Consider the following 25,000-nt stretch of genomic DNA (forward strand, 5'->3'; position numbering starts at 1 on the left):
AATGACATCCAAGAGCAATTTGTCTTTCAAAGCCGACAAGCTTATGTGGGAACAGTTGTGCTTTCTATTCTACGCAGGGAGGCGATTTGACATGAAAGGAGATGAACGAAACTGGTGGAGCGAGGAAACTCTTGAAGCTTTTGAAAGGAAAACCAAATGTTTGAAAAATCAATACTCCAATTTTACGTTTGATGGGGGCACGGTATGGCAACATATTTTTCTTTCTTCTTTTCCACCTTATTTTTGAAGGTGAATAATTACTGATGATTTTACACTCTAGGTTGACGGCGAGCAAACCTTATCAGAAAACATAGCAGATAACGGAGGAATCAAACAAGCTTTCAGAGTAAGCTTTCTTTTTTTTCTGTGAACAATAAACATGATTAAACTAAATGACGTGAATTTGCTTTAAAAAAATGTTGTTGATATTCACTTAAGATAGCAATACAAACGGTATGCTTCTTAAAATGGCAGCAGCATAAACGGTAAAGAACGCCAGAGCAATCCATCAAATTTTAAAACCTTTGGCTAGTATTAACACTGTATTAACTAGTGTTGATTCTGTAATGTTTTTCGTAATGAAAGGAATTTTATGTAAAAGGTTATCAGTTTTGAGAGGAACTGGTGTGTTGCCTTGGCGAGAAAGTGAAGCACATTGCAGTCAACTTGAAGCTCACAAAGATAAAGTAAACGCCGTAGCATATTTGTAAAGTCTCAGCCTCGCGAAAGAGCAAAGTGCTAACGCTCAAAACGTTAGCGTAACAAATTCATTAGGCCAGGAGGTCAACTTCAGGTTGATAAATACAGTACTCAGGTGAAAGGAAACTTTGTCTGCTTTTGTGTGGCGTTCTGTTACCCTTATGCTTTTCCAACAGCATCGTCATATCAACCAACGGAACAATGTTACTTTTCCTTATTACATGATTCGCAGTTGACGATAAATGAGTTCAAGCGCAACTTAATCCGAAGCCAAATCGTGGAAACGGCTCATCACAAATTAAAGAATTGGTTCATGCTTAGCGTACGTATATCGAGTTATGGACGCACGCGGGAAGTTTGGAGAGCACGAAAGAAGCGTAAGAGTTGATTACAGTGAGAGCACTTGATATTTATGTTACATTTTTTGTGACTAGTGAATGAAGGATCTTCATATAAACAAAAGTATTTAGTGTTTTTACAACGTAAAAATGCTAGTCTTCTTATATTATATGAAGAGCCGTCACTCTCTAGTCATCAAAAATGTACAAAAAATGTCAGGTGTTCATGGTTCGATTATCCTTACTGTAAAGTATTCTTTACAATTGCGCTTTCCACCTCATACAACCTCTGATTTGTTTGAAGAATGTGGTATGATAAGTAATTTTCTCTCAGTTCTTAACGTGTATATTGATGTATAGGGAACTTAACGAGTGACGTAGCCACTTCACCTCCAACACCTCCTCTTTAGCATGAGAGCCATTGATTCGCTTCTACACCGTTCGAGCACGTCTCTGTTTAGATGATTTGGGCCAAAAGATGTACAGAATCCGGCGGAGGTTCTTAGGGTGTAATATGGATTGGTTCGTTAAATCCATCGCGGTCAATCGCCAGCATTTCGAACCGTGCAGGAGAGTTGCGAGGACACCGCTGAGGTTTCAGCTTTGTGCGAGTGCTAAATATGGAGAAGCGCCACGCCATTTTCATCATGTTGAGGCAGTTTCTGTCCTTGCGGAGACGGCTCTGGATGACCAGATCTGCTCCTCATCCCCCATTCACCATCACTGCTGACAATGCCGCCAAGATAGGTAAATTTGTCTGGTTACGGAAGGTCTTCATTCTCATCCTGGACTAGGTTTCTGTTGGTGGTTTTCAGTGCCATAAGTTCAGCCCTTTTACTGTTGAACTGTTGATGTTAAGGCCGACTTGTTTGTAAAGATGTTGAGTGGCCGGGTCTTCTCTCGGGTGTGTGCGATAATAGCTTTAAATTGTCAGCATAATCCAGGTCTCATAGGTAAGAGAACGGGTCCATGGGATGCCCATGATCCGTGGTGAGCCGTATAATTCAGTCCACCACAAGATTGAAAAGTAATGTGGACATAATACACCCCTACCTGGTACTATCCCCAACGGAACAAAGTTGCGAGCGGGGATTCCATATCCTCGCAGTATTCGTTAGAGACCGTACCGATGCACGGTGTCGAAGGCCTCGGCAAAATCACTCAGAAAGATCGCTGCCATCTGGTATATTGGTAATATTTCTCAGCGTGAAAATGTAATCGATACAGCCTGTTTCTTTTTGTAAATTCTGCCTGTTCCCCTCGAAACGTAAGGTTCGCAGCAAATGATAGGCCCCTCATGACGACATTTGCTAGGATCTTGCTAGGAATGGATGATAGTGCAGTGTTGTGCTAGTTGCTACATTCTGACAGAGCTCCTTCCTTCCGTATCCTGGTGATAATGCCTTGATTCCAGTTATTAGGGATTTTCGTTTTGTTCCGTTTTGTCGACAAGTAGCTCCAAGATGCTTAGGGTGGTTCCTTGAACAGCCTGGCATTGAGGCTTTGCCGGGAGCCTTATGATTCTTCAGGGAAATGATGGCAGTGATGATCTCTTCTTGCTTCGGTGGTCCGGTTTCAATTTTTAGGTCCTGATGAGTTTCTCCTGCTTATCTAGTAAGGAGTTATTCCTGCTTCCACTATGTTTCACACAGACCAGTCGAATGACTTTTTAGACGTTCTTGTGCTCTCCCTTCCGCGCTGCTTCCTAGCTAGCTTTGTCAGCTCTTCAACATAAGCTTTTGTGTCGGTTCGGATCTTTCTTTTGACTCGCCAGTTGACTCTGGAATACCCCACTTTGTACTTCTTTTGTAGTCTGGCTGATCTGCTGTCATTTATCTTTTTCTTTAGCCGGCGCTACTCCTGGATGTCTTGCTACCTGTCTGGCGATACGTTATCCTCTGTTTCCTCTTCCTCGTCTGCTGCATCCCCGGGCTGCTATTGCTTGTTTATTCGACGATGCTTTCACTTGCTTCCAAAGTCGTTTAACAGTTTTCACAATCTCATCATCTGGCTAATTCATGTGCTCCAGCCTTGGAACCTAATCCTTCACTGTACAAAGCCCCTGTTGGTCCTGGTATCTTGCAGTCTACTAATGTTGTATCGGGGTTGTTGTGCTTCTTGGACCCTACTCTCCTGAGTTTCAGTCGCATGCGTGCGGCCACAAGGTGGTGATCACTGACCACGTCAGCTCCTCCTCTTAATTTGACGTCAAGCACTCTTTATCAAACGATCCATGCCTTTTATAACGGTCGATGCCATATAGCATAACAGTCAATGCTATTTATAACAGTCGATGCCATATGGCACTACAGAAAAATTGAAGAACTGATTAAGCAGAAAATCACGCGATTTCCACCATTCGTATGTATGGGTTATTGACCAAGTGTGAGGTCAAGATGGCTGGATATTGGCCAAGTTCTTTTTTTTTGCATGTTTATGGACCGAGACGGAGTCGAGTTCCATAAACTCGCAAAAAAAGAACTAGGCCAATATCCAGCCATCTTGACCGAACAAGCTTGGTCAGTAAAGGATTTATCATATGGCTGTCTGGGAAGTTTTTCTTGCGGGATACGGCGGGTAGTCCCGAGCGGGCAAGATAGCTCCATCTTGCCCGCTCGGGTAGCCAATCACAGCGCAGGATTTGATTCATCTTGCCCGCTCACGGAGCTAGCCATATAATAAAGAGCGGTAATGGTAATGGCGATAATAGATGGCATCGACTGTTGTGCTATATTACAATCAAAGGCTCTGTGAGCCAACTCGTGAATTTGATAAGCCAATGAAATTTAAATATCGTCAATAGAAAATGATGTTTGATTTCCATACTAGGGTAAGAACCGTTCTAAGAAGTGTTGGACTGGTAAATGGACATTTTGAGGAATATGATATGAAATTCAATTAGGCCTCAAAGACAGAAAATATGGGCTGAGTGGGAGTTGGTGTAAGACACTGTAAAAGCCATTGTAAAATTACACAGTATAGATTATAATCAGCTGCAAGTGACTCACCCAGATTTGAGTGTAATTAAGGAAATTGCACAGAAAAATATGAGATGTATATTTTTACTTGGTTCTATGAAAATATGTCTGCCAGTAAAACTGGTTCTTCACAAATGGAAACGCAAGACATTATTTATTACATTAGTTCGCAAGGAATAACTAGTAGACTTACTATGAAGGACTGTCAAACTATGAAATCAGCCAAACTCAAGCTAACTGAAGGTATCAAATGTTCCCCTCTAATCTTTGATTATCTAGCAGTTTTGCAGTGAATTGATTGCATTTATGGTGGTTTAACATCAACTGGTTTGTTTTGGTAATTATGACTATGGTAAAATCAAACTGGCACTTACCAGTCTATGTGCTTTATACAAAGCCTTAAAGGGCCAGTTCATTTAATAAATGATTCTGAGGAAGGCAATCACAGAGTCTAAATAGTTGAAAGCGAGCAGTTTACAATTCAGCTATTGTACAAAATGCTGTTGTCACTAGTTGAAATAGTCATGATAGAAGTTCATGGTGCTTATATGAATATAACAAAAGAATAGATGGAAGGTGCTGAATTCATTATTTGATGTTACGTTCTCAAGACCACATTGTTGTTTTCAATAAAGTTGACAGCAATAGTTCCAACAAATATAATACATGTACTTCTTTCTTTGTAATTTGTGTTATTAACTGCATGAACTCCAGTGATGCTGTCCCTACATTTTTCACGCTGTTCATTTTTTTTGTAGCTTCAGATACTGTAACTGGTACTAAATCCAGAATGAATATAGTCGGCTGCAGTGCTGTATGTCTCTGTCAATTACCATGTGCAAGTAACTACATGACTGTATATCATTCCAGTTCTTATAGTGTATTTTAGTAGTCTCCATAGTCTAGTTGCCTATGTATGTGATATAAGCTCTGAATGATCTGCTATTTTATAACAGGATATAACAAGTGTTAGCAACAATTGTTTTAGTAAAGCTGTTGGTCCACCCTGACACCACACCTGTTCTGGATTCTTCACTTTTTGTCTTCTAGATGACTTTTTTGCAATTTCCTGTATGTGATTTAGGTTCTCTGCTTTCCATTTCCTTTTAGACTTTTTGTCAATTTCTCTTTCGTGTTCTGGGTTGGTCATTTTCCTTCTTGTATCAGTTTGCTTCTTTTTCTCCCTAATTGTTTCAATATTTCGTACCTTTGCATGAAATTTTGACTCTCTCTTTTTCTAAAATCTGCACTAGCTCTTCTTTTTTTCATGTATTCTTTCATGCAACCTTGATCAGCTCTGTATTTTTCCTGTTTATCTTTTTTTTTTTCTTTGAACTACAGTTTGATCACATGTTTTGTTGTTTGGTACCTGACAATTCCTCGTTTCTACCGTAGAAACATAATGAGTTTTACTTATGTGTCCAATGTAAATGTTTGTGTATTCTCCTGTGACATTCATTGCTTGAAAAACAGTAACAGGAGCAAACGTTTGAAATGATTCAGCGATATGAATTGACAGATTTAGGCAATTGGCCAGTGCTTGAATTATAATTGCATCAGCCCTTGTTCCCTGACATGGCATATTGTTCAAATAGTCTTGCCAAGAATGATCAGTGTTACTCTCTATGAACTGTTCAAGGCTCTGCAGTAAAGCACTTGACTTTACGAGCACTTCCCGGGGACAGCCGAAGTACGGTCGATCTATCAATTCCATTTTCTTTGAAAAAAAAAAAAATGAACCATGACTGAGGATAACCATAAAAAACCTTTTATTGTTTAAGCTACAAACTGTAAGTGCTTACCTGGCAATGGCACGAAGGCTTTTTCTCACAACAATGAACGACTCCAGTCCAGAAACGTTCGGCAAGCCATTCGTGGGCTCAAACTTTACGAACCACTTTCCAACGTCGACACAGTTCCAGGAATAGCAAACACAGCCATCTTAAAGGAGTCACTTAACCAGTGGGCCTTGCGAAGTCGCTCAGAACGGACAAACAGCTAGGTAACAACGTGACATTGATGAATATTCAAAAATTGTCACAGAGCAGCAATTAGGTGATAGAATCACATTTTCACGTCTCAAATATAATATTTGAATTGAGAAAACTTATGCGGCCTCGTGGTTTCAAATGTTTCTCGCGTTTGGAAACCTGATAAAACCCTCGCACTCGTTTTTGAAATAGTACTGTAGACTGGGCGAAACTTAGCACCAATTGAAAAGGGAGGTAGCGACAAATGGAAAAAAACTCATGCTAGGTAAACTTTACAAGCTGCTGCCACCAGGTTACATGTACTGGATGAAGGGGTTCTTTTTGTGTGTGCATATTTTCAAAATACCTACAGTGTATATATATCTATAATCAATAATCTACAGGTACTTTAAACGTGATAGAAATGGCATGAGTCTTCGAACCGTCGTTCGATTTATTATAGATGCTTTTTTGTACTCTCAATCATTTAAGGCTTATCAGAATTGGATCGCAAGGCATGGTGAGGAACCTCGACTGCCTGGAATGAATCTTACTAATGAACAGATATTCTTCATAAGCTTTGCAAGAGTAAGTAATCTACGCATAATTTCTTTGGTATTTGCACTATTAATTGACACAGCGGTTCATGTAATGATACAGCTGTCCTGTTTTCAGACAGCCGGCAAACTGCGACCCAGTAATAGATAAAGAGAGTAAGTGTAGTTATTAGACTAGTAGTACTAGTTAGTTGTGCTATTTTTGCCTGTTTGTCTGCCTTCTTCCTAATCACTGATTATCAGAGTAATTATGTAGCCAGATAGGAAAAAGCTATTAAATCCGCTGCTTAAATCAGTGGCACACATCAAATTTCACGACCTCCAGAACTCCTAACTGTATCCTATTCACAACGGTATCCTCTGCTCTCTAATATCTAAGTTTTGGGAAAACTGGTAGTGGCGACTTAAGAGGGGGTCTATTGTAAAAAAAACACCCTTACAACAAGAGAACCCAACACTCAGACCTCAACGTATAAATTGTTTATTGGTTTACTTGGGAAGAAGAACACGACTTGGAAATGCATCGGAGAACAATTTTCAATTTTGTAAGTCAGAATATAACTCAAAATTCGAATTGTGTTCTTCTAAATCCTGGTCTTCTCGGCCTTACGCGCCTACTGGCGCGTAAAGACTTGATGATAAAATCCGGGTCTTCAGAGAGCTCGACCGCTATGGTCTGGCGCGAGTGATAAATTATGCATATTTCACTCAGATGGTTAGTAATATTGCCGTCAATTCCATGAACTACATCAAACCTCACAACTGTGTTATGTAGAGTTTCAATGCGATAAAAAAAAACTGATTCCTGGCTATCAGAATCCATGTTTGGTGAGGCAAGTTGTTGTGAAATCTCATTTATCCATGCTCGAAGACGAATCCTCACAACTTCCGCCATCTTGCAGCTTTGCGAGACTAGCATTAATTTTCTTTCCGCGGCAAAAATATGCATAATTTATCACTTGCGCCAGACAATAGCAGTCGAGCTCTCTGAAGACCCGGATCTAGAAGAATATAATTCGAAGCGGTTTGCATAACACCATATGGAACAACTCAATGTGTAAATACAGAAGAGAATTGTGAACGCAGAAAACATAATTCGCAACGAATAATCGAATACAGGGGCAACAAAAACAACAGCGACGTTTTGGCATATGGTTTTGGGGAACATAATTAAGAACACGTTAAACACAATTCGTAACATCAAAAACACCAGTGAAAACATTACAAACCGCATTGGCAAACAGCATAACTAAATCCCAAACTTAATTTGGTGGTAATGAACCCTAATACTCTACTACCTTACCACTTATTTTCGCGGGAACTGAATTTCGCGAAAATGGAACGGGCATATTTTAAATTTCGCGAGTTGCCAAACAGGAACTGTTAAAAACAGTAAATTGTCAAAATACTGCTCTTCATTAACAAACAGTTTCTCGCATAATTGGGGCAACTGATTTTTATCTTCCAAAGCAATAGTTTCCAATGACACTGCAACAAAGCAGAGCCATACAGAGTACATGGTACCGTCTCTTTGCGCTTACAGCTAAAGGACATTGTCAATTTCTTCAAATGGATCCTCGGGAGGAAGACTTGACTCACCCATATCTACCCCAGAAACTCCTCTTGCGCTCTCCCCTCTTGGCAGCGTAGCGCGTTGATTAAAAAATTATATATAGCAGAGTATTAAATTTCGCGTAGTTTATTTTCGCGAAAGCCTTTTTTCGGGGGTCTTTATTTCGCGATTTTCTGAAAATCGCGAAAATTAAGTCTCGCGAAAATAAGCAATAATAAGTACAGTTAGCTCAAACTAATAAACTTATTACTGATGCTGTAAGATTGTTTTCTAGAGTTGGTGTTCCGTATTTTCAAGTCAAGGAGAGGAATTCGCACTAATGAGTGAACACAGTCCAGCGCCATGGAGGTAATATTCTTACCATTATAAGGCAGCGTCGGTGTTAAATTCTCAACATTTTAAGTGGGATCTTAAAAGACCACCTTTCAGCTGTGACACTAAATGTTTTATCAGTGGCAGTTTTTATCGTGGCGGCAGTGACGTTGCATTTTAACATCGTCTCTAGGGTCTCCTTGGAAAATAAAACCGTTTTGCGTGGATAGGAAAATGGTATACGTTCATAGTATTTTCCTGGCAATATGGGTCAGCAACTCACTTCAGACCCTCAATTTTAAGGACTTATTTTATATTATGACACTTGTCTTTCATAAATGGGAATTAAGAACACTCTGTTTGTTTACTAATTCTTCTTTTCTCTCATTTAAGGGCCATTCCCAATGTACTGACTACCCAAAACTTTCTTCTTTCTTTTGTTAGAGCTAAAGCATCCGTGATGAACTTTCCCGAGTTTGCCAAAGCATTTAACTGTGGCAATGGAAGTCCAATGAACCCAATCAACAAATGCGCCGTCTGGTAACGAGCTGCTGGTCTAGTCCAACATCGCTATGTAGCTACTGTTTTGTGTTTGTTGTCACGTTGCGAGTTTTCTGACCTACTTTTAGCCACCTAAATTCGATGTAACTCGCTGCGATAAACACCACCTAGTACAATGAAAATCGGAGAAGGGTGAATCCTCAATACAACAACAGCGTATCGTAGTTTATTTGATTTACCACACAAGCTACAAAACGTAAAAAACGCCACTGGAAAAACGTGAGGTTATTATTTTAATGTAACAACTGTCACAACAAAGTATTTTTGAAGTGAATATTAATAAAGTCAGTTTATTGTATAGTTCATGTCTCTAATCTTCTGTCATCGCATCCTTTTTTTTTCTATTTAATTACCATCATAAATTTATTAATTGATCAAGTCAGCCGGAATAATGAGGCCGATTCTATTGGCGATGTGCGTCACAACAGTGGCTAAACTGTTATGATGTTTTTGACAATAATAAATTCACTGACCGTGCCCTTCTTTGTAAGATCCAATTATTAATCGTGTTCGATAATTATGCCGTGTTTTCCCGGCAATGATAAAGGCTGCGTTTAGAACACTTTAAAAAACATAATTGCAACTTGTACTTTGAACAAGTTAGTAAATTATTTAAACCTCTCACTTATTTTACCTAGCAACACGGAAACAGTGTTTACCGGATTCCTCGTTTTTCTTAATTAAAGATTAATTCTTCCATCGAAGACCTCTAACATAGTAAATTTCATACGCGGCCGAACTAAAGTAAATATGAGAACTCGAGTATCTTGTCAGGTAAGAACATACGTTATGTTTCTTAATGATCGTTTTTCAACGTCGTTAAGTTGCAGCCGATGGTCTAATGGAAATGGGAATATTGCTTTAAAACATAAGCTTAAAAAATATGTGAAATAATCTGTTGTCCAAATTTGGATGTGGATTTAGTTTTATTTAAAGTATCTAGAATGATTTATTTAGTCACCTCTTACCGGCATTTCGCTACACATTTTATTCCAGACAGTTCTGTTTGTTCTGCTCGCTGTTCTTTACCTTCCTTGTCAGTCGGAGGGGCAGCAAAGTAATACTTTGTTATCTCCATCTCCTTCACTTTACCCGCTCGACCTTTCCTCACACAATGTATCGGTCCTCCTTGTAAACGCGACAATTCAAACAGGTATGTGGCTAACTCGACGGCGGTAGTAATATCGCGTGTTATTAGAACCTCCAAATACAAGAAAGGTCAGTAAGCACCCTTAAAAAGTGCACTCATTGAGATCGTTGAGACAGTTTTAAAGAGACTGTGGCATTTCTCCAGATATATCCATAGGAGTGTTGCCTAATTGTACTTAGGTGTCCCAATTAGTGTACATTGTATGCTAGCGACCTCGACACATTAATAAAGTTCTTATCTTTTTATCTTTATCTTGAACGAATTCCTGTACCTCTGTATAAAAGTATAAGTGTTGTGATTCCATGCTCCATTCTGTGGTCTGCACAGTCTTAAAACATTGTTTGGGAGGGATTTTTTCAAGACCTGCGAAAGTAGATTTTACAGGGGAGTGTCTCAACACCGCTTATTGAGGTTTTTAGACCGATAGGTGTACTGAACAGATGTAGAATATATGTTAGCGGTGCCAAGATTGATACAGCTCCTTGCAGCTAAGTTTCCCGACTACGTTGTTTTCATTAGAAAGAGGAATCAAGGGAATGGAAAGTATTTCTTCAATTTAATAAAACTACTATGTAGCATATCATCAATTTCATGAAACTACAACATTCCAAAATGACGGTTTCCAAACACACGCCAAAACGAGGGGGTGAGTAGAAATACTTCTAGTCGCTTCATGCTACAGAAACTGGGATAAGCTCCGGCCTGATTGGCCACTTGGCTCGTATGCAGACTTTACCTTTACAGTTGCTCACTATAGATGGAGTAGTTTGCTGGTGAAATATTCGTCATTTGAGCGAGTGATTTTATCTTTAGCGAGTAAGTAGCCAAGTACAACTAACAAGTTTTTCATCATGAACTACGAGATCTGTAGATAGCAGCAATTAATGTTTTTCTTGTTAACGTTTAGCAGACCAAGGCTAGCTTTAGCTTTCTGAAGGTTGCACTGTTGTTGCTGCTTGTAATTAGGGATGGCCAGTAGGTGCGCGCTTCCAAAAGTTTTTGCAATATACGTTTTTCGTTTTTTTTTTTTTTTTGATTGGAAAAAATGCGTTGTTCTGGGCTTTCACATGCAAGTTATCCTGGACTTCCTTTCCCGTGCGCGGGTTCAATCACAACATAGCGAAGGGAAGGAAGAAATGAGGGACTGGGTTAGGACTCTCCACGAGACATACATATGCTTTTAATAGGGGGATTCATGCTGACGTCATTGTTCACGTTTTTGCTCATTTGCATACGGCTTTGCCTACAGAAGGAAACATGCTAGATATGAATTGACTCCAAGCAGCTAAAGAGCTGGTAAAACTTAATACGTGGTGAAATTTTTAGCTCTTTGGGTGAATATTCAAGGAGATATTGTCTTTCAAAAACTGCAAAATTTCTGGTTGGCAAAAGCGCTAATTAGCTCATACATCGGGCTCATATTCATTGGCGGAGTTAATCGTACTGTGACCTTCCTATATTCAGAACTGATTTATTTGTAGCTCCATCAGAAACTGAATTGCTTATGTTAATGAGGCAAATATTGTAAACAAGGATTCCCCTATACCGGCAAAAGGGAAAGGGGGTACTTTTTAGTCATCCGATGAAATGCATTCTAGGTCTGCCAAAACTGGTACCTGTAGGGATTTGTTGAAGAATTGTGTTAGGACCTCTTTTTGTTTCGTGCGACCACGTGAGAGAATGATAACACAACTTTGTTCCCAGGGTCTCTCTTCCTCCCATGCGAGAAAAAGCTTAGTTAGATTATAGGTCACAAGTCTTAGCACTTATCATCATCTCTTCAGTGCTTAAATGCCATCGGAGCCTTCTCCTCGATGATAATCCTTTGGCGGTATGGTACTGGTACTGAACATTCAACTCATGTACCATTCAGGAACTTATTAGATTTTAACATTCTTCCAAGTCTTCATTTTTCCTGCAGTTAATTTCACTGTGAACATGAGCTCTGTTCTGAACCCAAATCGATCCAGCTCAGCAATAATGAATATGAGCGCCTCCATCATTAGCCAGATATCGGGAAGCACAAGGACAGAAAACAGTAAGTACCAATAGCGACAATAACTCTCTCCGAGCTTTTGATAGTTAAATTAAACTTACGCGGCAAAATGGAGTGAATTTGTATAGGTAATTGTATGAATGAGAATGAAATTAAGGATTCACTCTGCGAGTGATATTTGAAGTATCTCCCAAAATTGCACAAGCCTTTGGCGAGTGCAATTTGAAAGAATTATTATTTACATGTGATATTTTTCAAATATCACGGGTAGTGTAAATCCTTTATTGCAGCTTTCATACGATTACTCATTCACTCATTCAAACACCATCACCCCTACCTTTGACACCTTGTTCGTAAAAATGTTCTCAAGTTAGCAGGGGAATCACAGCCATATAGCAAACAGAGATGATTCCCAAAGACTGCGAGTGTCCCTTTCACAGATATCGAGAATTTGAAAAAATAGAGCCGACTTTTTTCAGGTTTACCCAAATGCAATCCGTGTTAATATCCAATTTACCCCATCCATGCCTTTTTAGCACTTTTTTTCGGTCTTATTAAGATTTTCGTTTTCAAACTCAAGTTTAAACGAAGAAAAACATGATCTTGATGGTGTTTGGATATCTGATCTTAATTAGCATAGATTTCTACGATTTTATATCTCCGTTTTCTTTTTAGTTTTAGATTTGATTGAGAGGATATATCAAATACTCAAAACAGTCTTTGACCACATTTTCCAACACCTCGAAGTTTGTCAAAAATGCACGTAATTTCAACCCTCGTTTTGGTGTTTGGAAATGTGGTTAAACATGACCTTTCGTGTTTGATATATTACATGACGGCCTAAGAATGAGGGAATGCGCCATCTGTGATGCTAACATTTTTTTCCCCGAATGAACAGCACTGCTCGTTTTCTCTATCTACAGATACATTCTTTGTGGAGTTCAAAGCGGAAGCGTTAACGTGGAGCCCTGATTTAACTAAGGAATATCATAACACCTTCATCAACACTGCTAATAAAATCGTTGAAATCGTAAGTCATTTTTCTAGAATAACAAAGTTGCAGTTTGATCATGCGCTGCTGTCAAATTTGCATAATGGTCATTTTAACTTCTTCAGCTAAGTGATCCTTATGGATAAGTTTTTATGGTATGGCAGGTCAAATGAGCCCAGACAGAACCTGAACGTTAAGCCCAGGAAACTCGTTGACAATTGTTTTGAATGAAGACAACGAGTTGCGCTCTTCCTCGACTTTTAGCCTTACCTACCGTGTGGCACGAAATTTTTTCAGGTTCTAATTTTGCGATATTTGCGGTTTTATCCTCGATCAGCAAAAATAAATCTAGTTCCGCAAAATTTTACTCCACTGGCGAAATTATACAAACAAACCTCACATGTAGAATCTTGTTGATGTCATTTATTTAAAAGATTTCTTTAAATAAGCGATAAAATTGCCCATGGTATACTACAGAGTGTGTCAGCCGAAATCTACTCACTCCAGATCTACCATAAGTGTAAAACAACGCTTTTTCAATTTCACGGATTGACTTAGGAAAAGAACGTGGAAGGAATGAGAACACTTTCAATTGAAGAAAGTCTTTTAATTACAGGTCCTAGGATAGAGGTCATGGCTTTTTCTATCTCTTATCCGGCTTTCCCGAAGTGGCTGATACTCCCATGACAAAAACATGTCATTTTTCTCGCCAGATATATCTACAGCTCTCTAAATGTTCTCTCTGGAGGTAGAGGGCCTAAAATATTCAGTGAACGATGTCCATTTTGAGCTATAAAAATTTAAATATACAAACAAGAAAAGATGCCGCCTTAATATTTATCAAAATGTGTACAGAATTAGAAAAACTGAAAGATAAAACTTCCTTTGACAATGCCCCTTCCCCGGACTGACTTGTTAGTGAAAATACCTTACCCCAGGGCGGGAAAACTTTCAAATAACCGAGGAGGCAGGGGCTGGCTTTACTCGCAACTGACTCGTGCCGCAAAAATGTTGCACCTTTGCAAAACAAGCTGCTCGAGAGGTCGCCTGCTGTATCACAGCACCACTGATTGTGATTTTGATCGACAAAAGTAGAACACCGTATAATGTTACTCCAAATTCTGGAAATTTGCACGCTGATTGGATAATTGACTGTTTTGTTCTGCACTACAGATCAAAACAACAACAACAACAACAACAACTTTTTATTATGACTCGCATATTTACAATTTTACAGAAATATATACACATTAAGTTAAAAAAGCTTGACATTAGCAATAGAGCGAACCCGCAGGTAGCCTGGGCTAATCTAGGCGGGCCACAGCTATATTTATATTAGACCATCCAAACATAATAAAAATAGATAAACATTTCCAGGCCGTAACCTGTGTGGCGGGCGTAAGAGAGGGGGAAAGACTACCATGCTCTGGACTGGTTAACCTTACATCATTTATGTCTCCAAGCAAATTTTATTGACTCTCTTTTCTGTTCTTTTTATTAATATGTTACTTATTAACCAGTATTTTCGATGAATATTAAAACCCTGAAGATTCTAGCCTTACTACAAGAAGTGTCAGTTTATTCATTAAGTTTGAACAAGGGTACAAATCATCGGGAATTAAACATCGTGGGCGCACTGACACTTACAAGTAATTCACTGACAAAATTTTCTGAAAAGCGTTGTAATTTGCAAATGGGACATTATGTACGACGGTGTACTACTATACACCTGATTGAAAAAGTGTTGTCCGTGCAAAAGTATAAACCATAAAAGATGCGACTTCATAGAATTATGGGAACAATGAAATAGCATGCGCACGATCATGAATAATCAAGATTGCTTCTTCGTGGCATTTAATGATCAGTTGCCTTAAGTGATGATTGAGGAAAACATAGAAACTATCCCTGCCTACCTAACGGCAGCTAGAAAGCAAAAGAAAATTTAAACGCTAAGAACTTCGAGATATGCCCAAAATTTGCAACAGTACTGTTAGCGAGATCAGTTTTAATCAAGAGACGATCTTTTCGTTTTAACACATGTACACAGTCCGTAAGAATGCGAATTGATATTAGTCCGCAAGTTTCCCAGAAAAACACTGTGTCATATCATTTATTTATTGATACAAATATAATACAATATTGTAACAAATTTCAAAAGTAGTGCAAAAAAAAAGAGAGGGGTTGCAACTGATAATATTCTTAATGATTGATAATAGATAATGTTTACGATGATAAATATTACAAACAATATGTCTCTCTAGCTTTGTACAAGTGTATATAGCTGGGGGGAAGGGCAACAGAGTCAAGTCAAGTCATTTCTCTATTTCAAGCTGGATAGGAAATTTGGATATGAATTCAGGAGTATCTTGTTTCTTTTGCATCGTTTATGGTTTATACCTTTTTCATGACAACGTTTCTTCAATTAGGTGCATACTATGTTGTCGCTAACAGACGTTTGTTATGAAAACATAATAACAAACTGATAATTTTCTCTTGTCCAGATTGATAATCTTTATACAAACATGTCATTTTTCAAAGGCAGCTTCGTTATTGGCTTTAGGTATGTCATTCGTTATTTGTTTAAATCAGGTAATTCCTGTTAAGCTTTATCAGGTTTAGATGAGTAGTCTTGTATATTTCTATTGATGTTTATTTCATTGGCCTGGTGTACTGTTCACAAGGTGCGATTTACTTAATTAATATCAATTTCTGTCGTTTAAATACAGGGAGGAAGGTTACGTTTCTGTAAAGCTTCAGTTCAATGGAGGTGACATCAATAATCTGGACATCCTAATCCATTATTTACGAGATGGAGGAGGGGAACTGTTAACGGACAAAGTTTATATAAAGGTCGGGAAAATAGGTGAGCAGTTTAAACTTCTGTTGTTGACTTTCCCCAGTCTCATCAAAAAACAACACAATGGCTTTGAACGAAGACCTACTAGAAAGCACAGGCCTCCCAAGCTCCTCGAAAGCTGTGAACATTTTCATATATTACACTCAGTTGCGTAACACAGCGAAGAGATAAGAGTTTGTATGGGAATGTAACGATCGTTTATAACAATTCGAAATCATGATATATAGACAGGAAAACAGTGAAACTAAAACTCGCTGAAATCGCTTTGAAAAAGCCCCTAAACATCTCCGAAACATAAGTAGTACACAGATGAGTTTAAAGAAGAAGGGAGTTTAAGCAACGACGACGACAACGCCAAGAACATCGTCAATTAAAAAAACGACGTTATATTGAACATACGAATCTCTAGAATACGCAGAATGTGGTCATTCCATGATGTTTTACTTTGTTAATCACTGTCAAAACCATCGCACAACTAAATCCAGAACACAGCGATATATTTGAAATAAAAATTTGAAAAATTAGCCTTAGTGGTTCACGTTCTCCAGACAACGCAGAATTTGGTCATTTCACGTTGCTGTTTTGCATAGGACGACAATAAATGCACAAAGAATTATAACGCACGTACACAACCATTGTTCTGCTCATTAAATCTTTTGTTCAGTGACGTTCCCGTTGCCGTTGCCGTTGCCTTCGCCGTCGTGGTTTTCTTAAGCCGCCTAATTTTAAACTCCGTAAAACCAAATGAACGATAAAGTAACGAACAATCAAATTAGCACCAAGCAAACGAAAACCCAGCCGAACAGAAAGACGGCTGTGAGTGCAGAAAACATCTGTGCTATGAAACGTTTTTTGAAAACCAAAACATATAAAATGACTTTTCACCACATTTCCCGCCATTTCGTCTAAGGTAATTGAGGGAAAGTCGCTTGGGCTGTCCACCCATCGCGCGAGTAATATTCTCGGAACTCACCGCAAATTCACTAATATTGCTTTTTCTGAGACCCGTGACCTGTGACCTGTAACCTGTATTATAGCCCCGCCGTTAGAACAATCTTTGCCATTACCATTACTGGGATGTTTCAGATACAAAATGTGAGCTATGATTGAACAATGGTTTCCAAAGGCAATCATCGACCAATCATAGCTCACATTGTTTACCCAATCCATCCCAGAGCTCCTAGTACCAAAAGCTGCCCTTAAATCTACCCAAAGTTTCTGTCAACACCAATTAGTTCAAAATTATTTGTGAGATTTTGGTGTTCATGGGAATGAACCAACAATGTGTGATCCAAGAAAATGTCTATTACCCCCTCACAGCGAACTGTCTGATTTCCAATCCCCATAAGGAATATGGATATTTTCTCAAGAATAATGATATATTTTCCAACTTAATCCCTGCTATTTCAAACTGTTTTTCCCTTGAGGGTTCCAATTCACTGGGTTCAACTATACCAATATTTCATAACCAATGAGAGTAATGCAAATTAGTCATTGCATGAATGAGCTGGCTCTAAGAGCCCTTTGATTAAACTAAGAGAGTAGTACTGAATTATTATGGGATGTCCCTCAAAAGCTCAGTTTTGGCTTCAGACAGTGAAGTCCTTTAACATGGTACCAAAATTGCCCCCCCCTTTTTTTTTGGCGGAGAGGAGGGGGGGAAATGGTGAAGAGGTGGATCGAAGACCACCATAAAGAAAATTATGAATTTCAGCCGTGACAAAACCGCTTTACAAACTCGTACATTGTCTCTCTTACTATTTTCTGATCATAATTGCTTTTTTCTATCAACAGCTGATTGTATTATAGCTTATATTGACACCACACTATGTGACTGCATCTCCATGAGTTACAGACGTCAAATAACATGTCGTCAACCAGAGATTCATGGTGGCGAAGACTGCCCTAAACAGTGTTACACTGGTCAACTAATCACTGGCTCCAAGTCTTGCTCTTGGGACGATTTAGATACGTTTAAGTGTGCGGCAAGTAGATGGAAGCCATTTAACATCGTGTTCTCGTTAATGTTTACAACTGCTTTCACGTATATCTGCTCAAGGGATCCATGATTTAAAATATTTCATTTTACCGTTGCCTGTTTAGTGTAAGGAGCATAGATGAAATCAGAATTTCACAAGTTGAGCACACGACACTAAGTCAAATTTGTCACTCAGTATCTACAAATCAACAGACCTTGACCGTGCCCTGTTTCAACGTAGGGTTTTTAATAAAATCTGAATGTTCTGATAATAAAGATAAAACTGATAGCGTATACGGTATGTGTAAGGCGTCAGTTTTCTCGAGCTGTGTAAGGTGTCATTTTCTGCAAAATGACGAGCATGATCGACGGTGAGAGTAAGAACAAGGCAAACAATTGACAGCCACCCCCTCACCTTCAAACTCAAAACTGGCGTCAAGCGAGAGAAGATCAGGTTATAACAGTACCTTGATCTTCTCTTGCGTAAAGCTATTAAAATTCTCACCTAAATGACACCGGCATCTATTCCACTGAATAGCAGTTCCACATTTCTTGGCTTTTATACCTCCCATTTTTGTCTGATTGATTGCTCGAGCTTTACGTCAACATGTTTCCTTCCTCTTGTCAGCTCTGTACATGTAACGCTTTCTTGACGCTCTCCTGCTTTAGTTTATGAAGTTTCCGTTTTCGTTACAAGTAGCTGTTTTCACAAACAGGGAGAAAACGGTCGACTAATTATCGACAGCTTGCTAAAACGTAGCAGTCTGAATTTCAGTCGTTTATTCGATTCGCACATTCCCGAAGAGACGGGTTTTTTTTTTGGGAGTGAGCAAATCAAATAGATGGCTGAGAAAGAAGTGGCTGATGAATTTCGTTTCACTCAAATATGATTGAAGGCGCGTTACATAAGTTTATCATTACCGGTAATACGTCTAATACGACTAGTGAAACTTCTTAATTTATGCGAAACATGTCTGGCATGTCTGAGCAGGCAATAATCATGACGTCACAAAAGAGCACGATAAAGCGTGATAAGTATGCCTAGTTCGTAAAGTGTGATCGTCCGGGTGAGGGTAGTTCTGAAAAGAACTTTTGTTGGTGACTGACGTTTCGACAACCTGAGCGGAAGTCATATTCACAGTCAAGTGAATAATGTTTGTCAGTCGAAGTTGTTGTAAGTCTGGTCCGTTGAACGTGATTGGTCAGTTTAGCCATGATGGTATTGGCTGAAACACTCATGTTAAGTTTGTCATCAGTCATTGGTCGGTTTCGATCCGTCTATTGTTAGTCAAATTGGTCGGTTTGTGGTCGGTCTATTGTTGGTCAAATTAAGTCGGTCTGTTAGAAGTCCGTTTGTCGGTTTCGTTTCCGTCATGGATAAGTCGTTTGTAAGGCGTTGGTTTGCAGGTTGATGATGTACAGAAATGTGATTGTTGGCATCACCATTTCTCGTGACTCGTTTGTGTTGAGTCAGTCTCGTGTTAAGGTTTCTGCCAGTCTCACCAATGTAGGAAGCCTGGCAGTCGGAGCATTTGATCTCGTAAACTGCTCCCTGTCTGTTGTTAGGTTCGTCCCTGTCTCAGTTCGGTAAGTACTGTCAGACGAATACGCCAACAACTTTGGTTCAACCACCGCAGCAAAGACCACGGCGTTCCGGCCGGACTTAAACTTAAGTCTCCGTTGAACACACAAGAGGCCATCCAGATCGTCAAATCCACCTGCAGACGTCTGGTCAAAGCGTGGACAAACGACTGCCACAAAAGACTCAACTACTGCAACAATAAACTACAACAACAACTTGACAAACGTAAACAACTGTTAGCGACTAACTTACTTCAAGTAAGTTAGTGACACTGTTACGACAATCGCCGACAGGCGAGCCGACAAAACCACAGACCGCGTTCGTACTAAACAAAAACGAAAAATGACTAGACCTCAACGCAATAAAGACACAAAACGACCGAAAACTGACGATAACTGGGTTAGGAATATTTCTTCCCGTCCCTTAGACCAAACCGAGACTCACGTACTGTCCCACGGACTAAAACACTCAGTGACGTCTAAACGGATACCGACCGAGTCTCTTGTATCTAGTGTTGAGGCGGTTCTGTCTCGTCAGCGAGACCTATCAGAATCTGCCAAGGATAACATCAGAAGCAGAATTGCTTCCACGGTACAATCAGCCTCTATACCTGACAATAATTTGACAAAAGACGAACAGCAAGCACTGAAACGACTGAAAAACGTCAACAACATTGTTATACTACCAGCCGACAAAGGACGTGTCACCGTTGTCGTGGACAAGACTGACTACTTTGACAAAATTGACGCACTTGTTAACGACAAACAAACTTACAAAGAACTTAAACGCGACCCGACCCCAGCACTTCAATGTAAACTTAACAGCAAAATACTTACGCTTAAAAAGACTGACGCTATTGACACTCAACGCTACTATCGACTGAGGTGCTCAGTTACACAACCACCGAAACTTTACGGACTACCGAACCTGCACAAACCTGGTATACCGATGCGACCTATAGTGTCATTCTGTGGGTCCCCTACGTATCAACTGTCTAAGTACTTGACGACCATACTGTAACCCCTTACTGACAAATCAAGACGCAAACCACAATCTACGGAGAAATTTATTGACGCTATTGAGACAGTACAGATACCTGACGACTACAAACTTGTGTCTTTTGATGTGAAATCACTGTTCACCAGTATTCCACCTCAACTGGTATTACAGCGTACCGAGACCGCTATACAACAATCTACTGTTAAACTACCGTTACCGACAGAAGACATCATGGACTTACTGAACCTTTGCCTTACATCGACGTACTTTCAGTACAACGGTAAACACTACAAACAGTTGCATGGAACAGCCATGGGGTCGCGTGTTTCTGTTGTTGTCGCAGAAATTGTGATGCAACACGTGGAGGAACGCGCCCTTGCAACTTGCCGACAAACGATACTGCTTTGGTTACGCTACGTTGACGACACCTTTACCGCCGTTCACAAAGACGAAATTGACGATTTCACGACCACCTAAACGAACAGAACGCCGACATCCAGTTTACTAAAGAGATCGAAGAAAATGGAAAACTTCCTTTTCTAGAGTATTTGGTAAGCCACGACATCAACGAACTGCGAACGACAGTGTACAGAAAACCGACGCATACCGACAGATTACTTGACGAATCATCCTGTAACCCGACGTCACACAAAGCCACGACTATAAAGACTATGACTAGACGAGCGCAACTAGTTTGTGACTCACCGCACAGCTTACGTGACGAAAACAGATACCTTAAACGTGTTTTTCACAAACACGACTACAACGCTGACTTTATTAGACGAAGCATTTACTGACCTACCTGAAGCTGACGCAACGAACAGGAACCCAACACCCGTTACTAAAGTGACTATACCTTACATTAAGAGCACCTCTGAGACCATCTCACAGATCCTACAGCCCTACTACATCCGTGTAGCCCACAAATCTACAACTACGTTACGACACTTACTGACCAACGTTAAAGACAGGGACGAACCTAACAACAGACAGGGAGCAGTTTACAAGATCAAATGCTCCGACTGCTAGGCTTCCTACATTGGTGAGACTGGCAGAAACCTTAACACGAGACTGACTGAACACAAACGAGCCACGAGAAATGGTGATGCCAACAATTACATTGCTGTACATCATCAACTGACAAACCACAACATTGACTGGGACTCTGCTCAGTGCTTAACCTACGGTACAAACTATTTAAGCGACTGACTCTGGAAAGCTGGTACACTAACCTAGAACAAACGCCTCTTAACAGATGTCAACAACTACCAGCGCCTTACAAACGACTTATCCATGACGGAAACGAAACCGACAAACGGACTTCTAACAGACCGACTTAACTTGACCAACAATAGACCGACCACAAACCGACCAATTTGACTAACAATAGACGGATCGAAACCGACCAATGACTGATGACAAACTTAACATGAGTGTTTCAGCCAATACCATCATGGCTAAACTGACCAATCACGTTCAACGGACCAGACTTACAACAACTTCGACTGACAAACATTATTCACTTGACTGTGAATATGACTTCCGCTCAGGTTGTCGAAACGTCAGTCACCAACAAAAGTTCTTTTCAGAACTACCCTCACCCGGACGATCACACTTTACGAACTAGGCATACTTATCACGCTTTATCGTGCTCTTTACGAACTACACGAACTACTGATACTCCTGGGTTCAAACCATTTACTCTGATAAGTATGCCTGTTGATCGGTCCACTTGACAGATTACATCAATCATTATACATTGAACTCACTGTCACGTTCCACAACCGACGGAACTGGATTATTGCAATAAACGGACACAACACCGAATCAAATCTAGAAGTCCGCGATGCTGCTTTTATAATCGACTTCCCAACTTACATTGCGCGCTTAAATATATTATGTATGATACACCGAAGTGTACCTTACAAACACTACACTCACTATCTCTTTTCTGATTGGCCGAAAACGTACAGTGAATTTTCGAAATCAGCGCCCGTGACGTCATCTAGCTGCAGATTATACAATAATCATGTCAAGGACACTCAAGGTCATGGGTAATCATGTCATGTATGACCGCGGTGCATGATTTCTAACGGTAATGTCAAGTTCGCGCGCTTTGTGTTGCTTGCCGTTAGTGAAGAAGCAAAAACATGACTTCCATTTTTTTTTTTTCGTTCAATGTATAATAAAACAATTATTAGATTCGTTTTTGTGATATCCAGAATAATCAAGGTCGAGGTAGGGGTTATCAGCCTCAGCCTTCGGCTTCGGATAATTTTTCCAATTTAGTTGTGGGCGTTTACGCTTTTTAACTGGCGAAAGGGGCTCCACTGTGGCATAGGGTGTCATGGTCGATGAAGGCAGGAAGAGAGGTGAGGGAGTGGAAGTTGCCATGGCAGATAAGGCTTGGCGGTTGGTTGAACAATTGGCGCTTGAAATTGAGTATTACCAGTGGCTCTTGAACGGGGACTGGTACTGTTGGTAAATTTTTCATGCAAGTGTGTTGCTAGAAATCTGTTTCTGCTCTTGGGGTTGGGTAACCTGGTATCACGCGTTTTTTTTCTTCCGGGACGTGGTGTAGGGAGAAAGGATATGACTGCAGGTTAGGGGTTGAGTTAGCATTTTTGCATCAGGAAAAGAAAACTATGCTAGGATTGGTCCACTCGTTGCCTTTGTTGGATCAATCTTCACCAGGCGATATATTTGTGCCAAGAGAACATGAAGGTAAGTTACCTTGATATTCTCTTGATTTGTGCTCAATCTACACTGAATTGTCTTAAGTAGTTAACTTTAGGTCAACAAAGAGATAACTAAACGGCTTTTGCACCGCCTCGTTGTGCTCCTTTAAAAACGAAGCAGTTTCTCTTGGGTACATTTAATTTGTTTGGCGAGCGTCGAAATCTGCAGTTTGTCACGACGATTCTTGAAAAGGACCAAGTAGTGACTGTTTAAGCTGATGTCTCGGCTGCCTTTGCCTAATGGGATAAATTTTGCACAGTGTAAATGACGTTTAGGGATCCTCTAGTAAATAGGTTCTCGATCTGATTGTTACTTTCGGCTTCAATCATTTCATCGTCAATGATAATCAAGTTGTGGAAGTTGATATCCAAACAGAAATAATTTTGCAGGGTAGACGGGATTCCCTTGACACATTCGACGGTCGGTATCTTCAATAATTAGAGACCTTAAGCATAGACGACGAGAACGGCGGACGAGTACGAACCGGAAGTAACTTTGAACCATAAGATGATACTGCGCATGTCATGTCTTGTCTTCGCTGACGTCATTCGTCGTCCACCGAACGTCGAGAACGTGAGAAAAGCTGTGTTGCCTTCCTCTGCTGTACGTAAGTATTTGTCAGTCTATTTCTTAGCCTTTTAGAGGTTTAATTGAGCAAAAGCTTAGCAATCAAGGGTTTGAATTTAGTATGCGAAAGTTTCTTTTGTTTTTTAGCTCAAACTTCAAGTAATTAGCCTCTGTAAACTTCTTTTGCAGGAACTGCACATGGCGTGTCAAACTCCCGCGTCAGGGTAAGATCTAAAGTCTTAGTAAATTGGATCGTTCATGATGGGCTTAATTTCCTTGTGAAAAATAACAGTCGCTTAGGGACGGTTAAGTTTGTGGTTCAGTCTATCCTTTCTGCAGCGTTCCTCGAGAATAAAAGCAGAGCATTTGCAGCTTTATAAATATTGACTGAGTTATCAAGTTTAACTTTATTCATTGCTCGATCTGTCTGAATATATAAGCTTTGTCTAGTAATGATACAGATAAAGTTGTTTCTAATATATAGGGATAAATCCCAGAAACAAAAAGCCACGTCGTTATAGCAAGCTCGAATTCCAAGAGATTGAAATGACAGTCCTGTAGATCGCAGACTTGAAACGTTCCTAATTTTAAATTTGGGGATTGCTTGTATCAACGAATATAAGCTAAACTGCATGCATTGCAGGGCAGAGTAAGCCTGATTAGCACTAATTTAGATTTAACTGTCGTGGTGTATGCAATTAACATATGATATGCAATTAAAGCAGGATTAGTCTTAATCCCTGCTCAGAAGTGTAAAAGGAATTTTAAGACATTCACATTTTCCTTCTCCAGAAACAACTCTATGAAATGGACAAAAGACCATGACTTAACCCTCTGTGGGGAAGTTCTTCTCCAGGAGCCTTTCAAGCATCCCAATAACAGCAAAGAAAGGGGTGAAGTATGGGGGCAGATTGCCCTTAATCTTAACAGTCTTGCAAGTCCCATATTCAAAGTGTCTAAGAGATCAGTGAGAGACCGACTAACCCTTTTGCAGACGAAGTACAAGGAGAAAATAAGAGAAGAAGAAAGAGCATCAGGCATAGACTGTGAGGAGACCCAGCTAGATGCAGCACTTGAAGAGATTCTTGACAAAGAAAAGGCAGCTGATATGGAAAGGAATGAGCAAGCTGGCACTCTCACCGAAAAACACCAG

The 25,000-nt window shown here is 39.9% G+C and overlaps 2 protein-coding genes and 1 pseudogene across 6 annotated transcripts in view; all 3 read left to right on the forward strand.

Moving 5' to 3' along the window:
- Positions 1-25,000, forward strand: part of LOC145482671 (endothelin-converting enzyme 1-like) — a 434,574-nt gene that overhangs the window by 55,037 nt on the left and 354,537 nt on the right. For 2 of the 5 annotated variants that reach the window (XM_081461302.1, XM_081461305.1), the window contains exons 16-20: positions 78-202; positions 281-346; positions 6,478-6,573; positions 8,390-8,463; positions 8,821-9,632. In XM_081461302.1, the coding sequence (XP_081317428.1) occupies positions 78-202; positions 281-346; positions 6,478-6,573; positions 8,390-8,463; positions 8,821-8,971 (512 nt within the window). In that variant the 3' untranslated portion in view covers positions 8,972-9,632. Of the gene's footprint in view, positions 1-55; positions 203-280; positions 3,726-6,477; positions 6,574-8,389; positions 8,464-8,820; positions 9,633-25,000 lie in introns of those variants that run through there. The other 3 variants (XM_081461304.1, XR_014048794.1, XM_081461306.1) reach the window with 3 other exon arrangements.
- LOC145480441 (uncharacterized) lies at positions 9,739-19,018 on the forward strand. Its single transcript, XM_081458705.1, has 9 exons — positions 9,739-9,762; positions 9,946-10,163; positions 10,896-10,954; positions 11,465-11,472; positions 12,023-12,176; positions 13,058-13,164; positions 15,627-15,685; positions 15,852-15,988; positions 17,777-19,018. Exons 1-9 carry the CDS (start codon positions 9,739-9,741, stop codon positions 18,049-18,051), a joined length of 1,041 nt encoding a protein of 346 aa, XP_081314831.1. The 3' UTR covers positions 18,052-19,018.
- Positions 24,068-25,000, forward strand: part of LOC145480442 (uncharacterized) — a 1,261-nt pseudogene continuing 328 nt past the window's right edge.

The sequence above is a fragment of the Orbicella franksi genome, chromosome 3 (assembly GCF_964199315.1).
Source record: "Orbicella franksi chromosome 3, jaOrbFran1.1, whole genome shotgun sequence".
Lineage (NCBI taxonomy): Eukaryota > Metazoa > Cnidaria > Anthozoa > Scleractinia > Merulinidae > Orbicella > Orbicella franksi.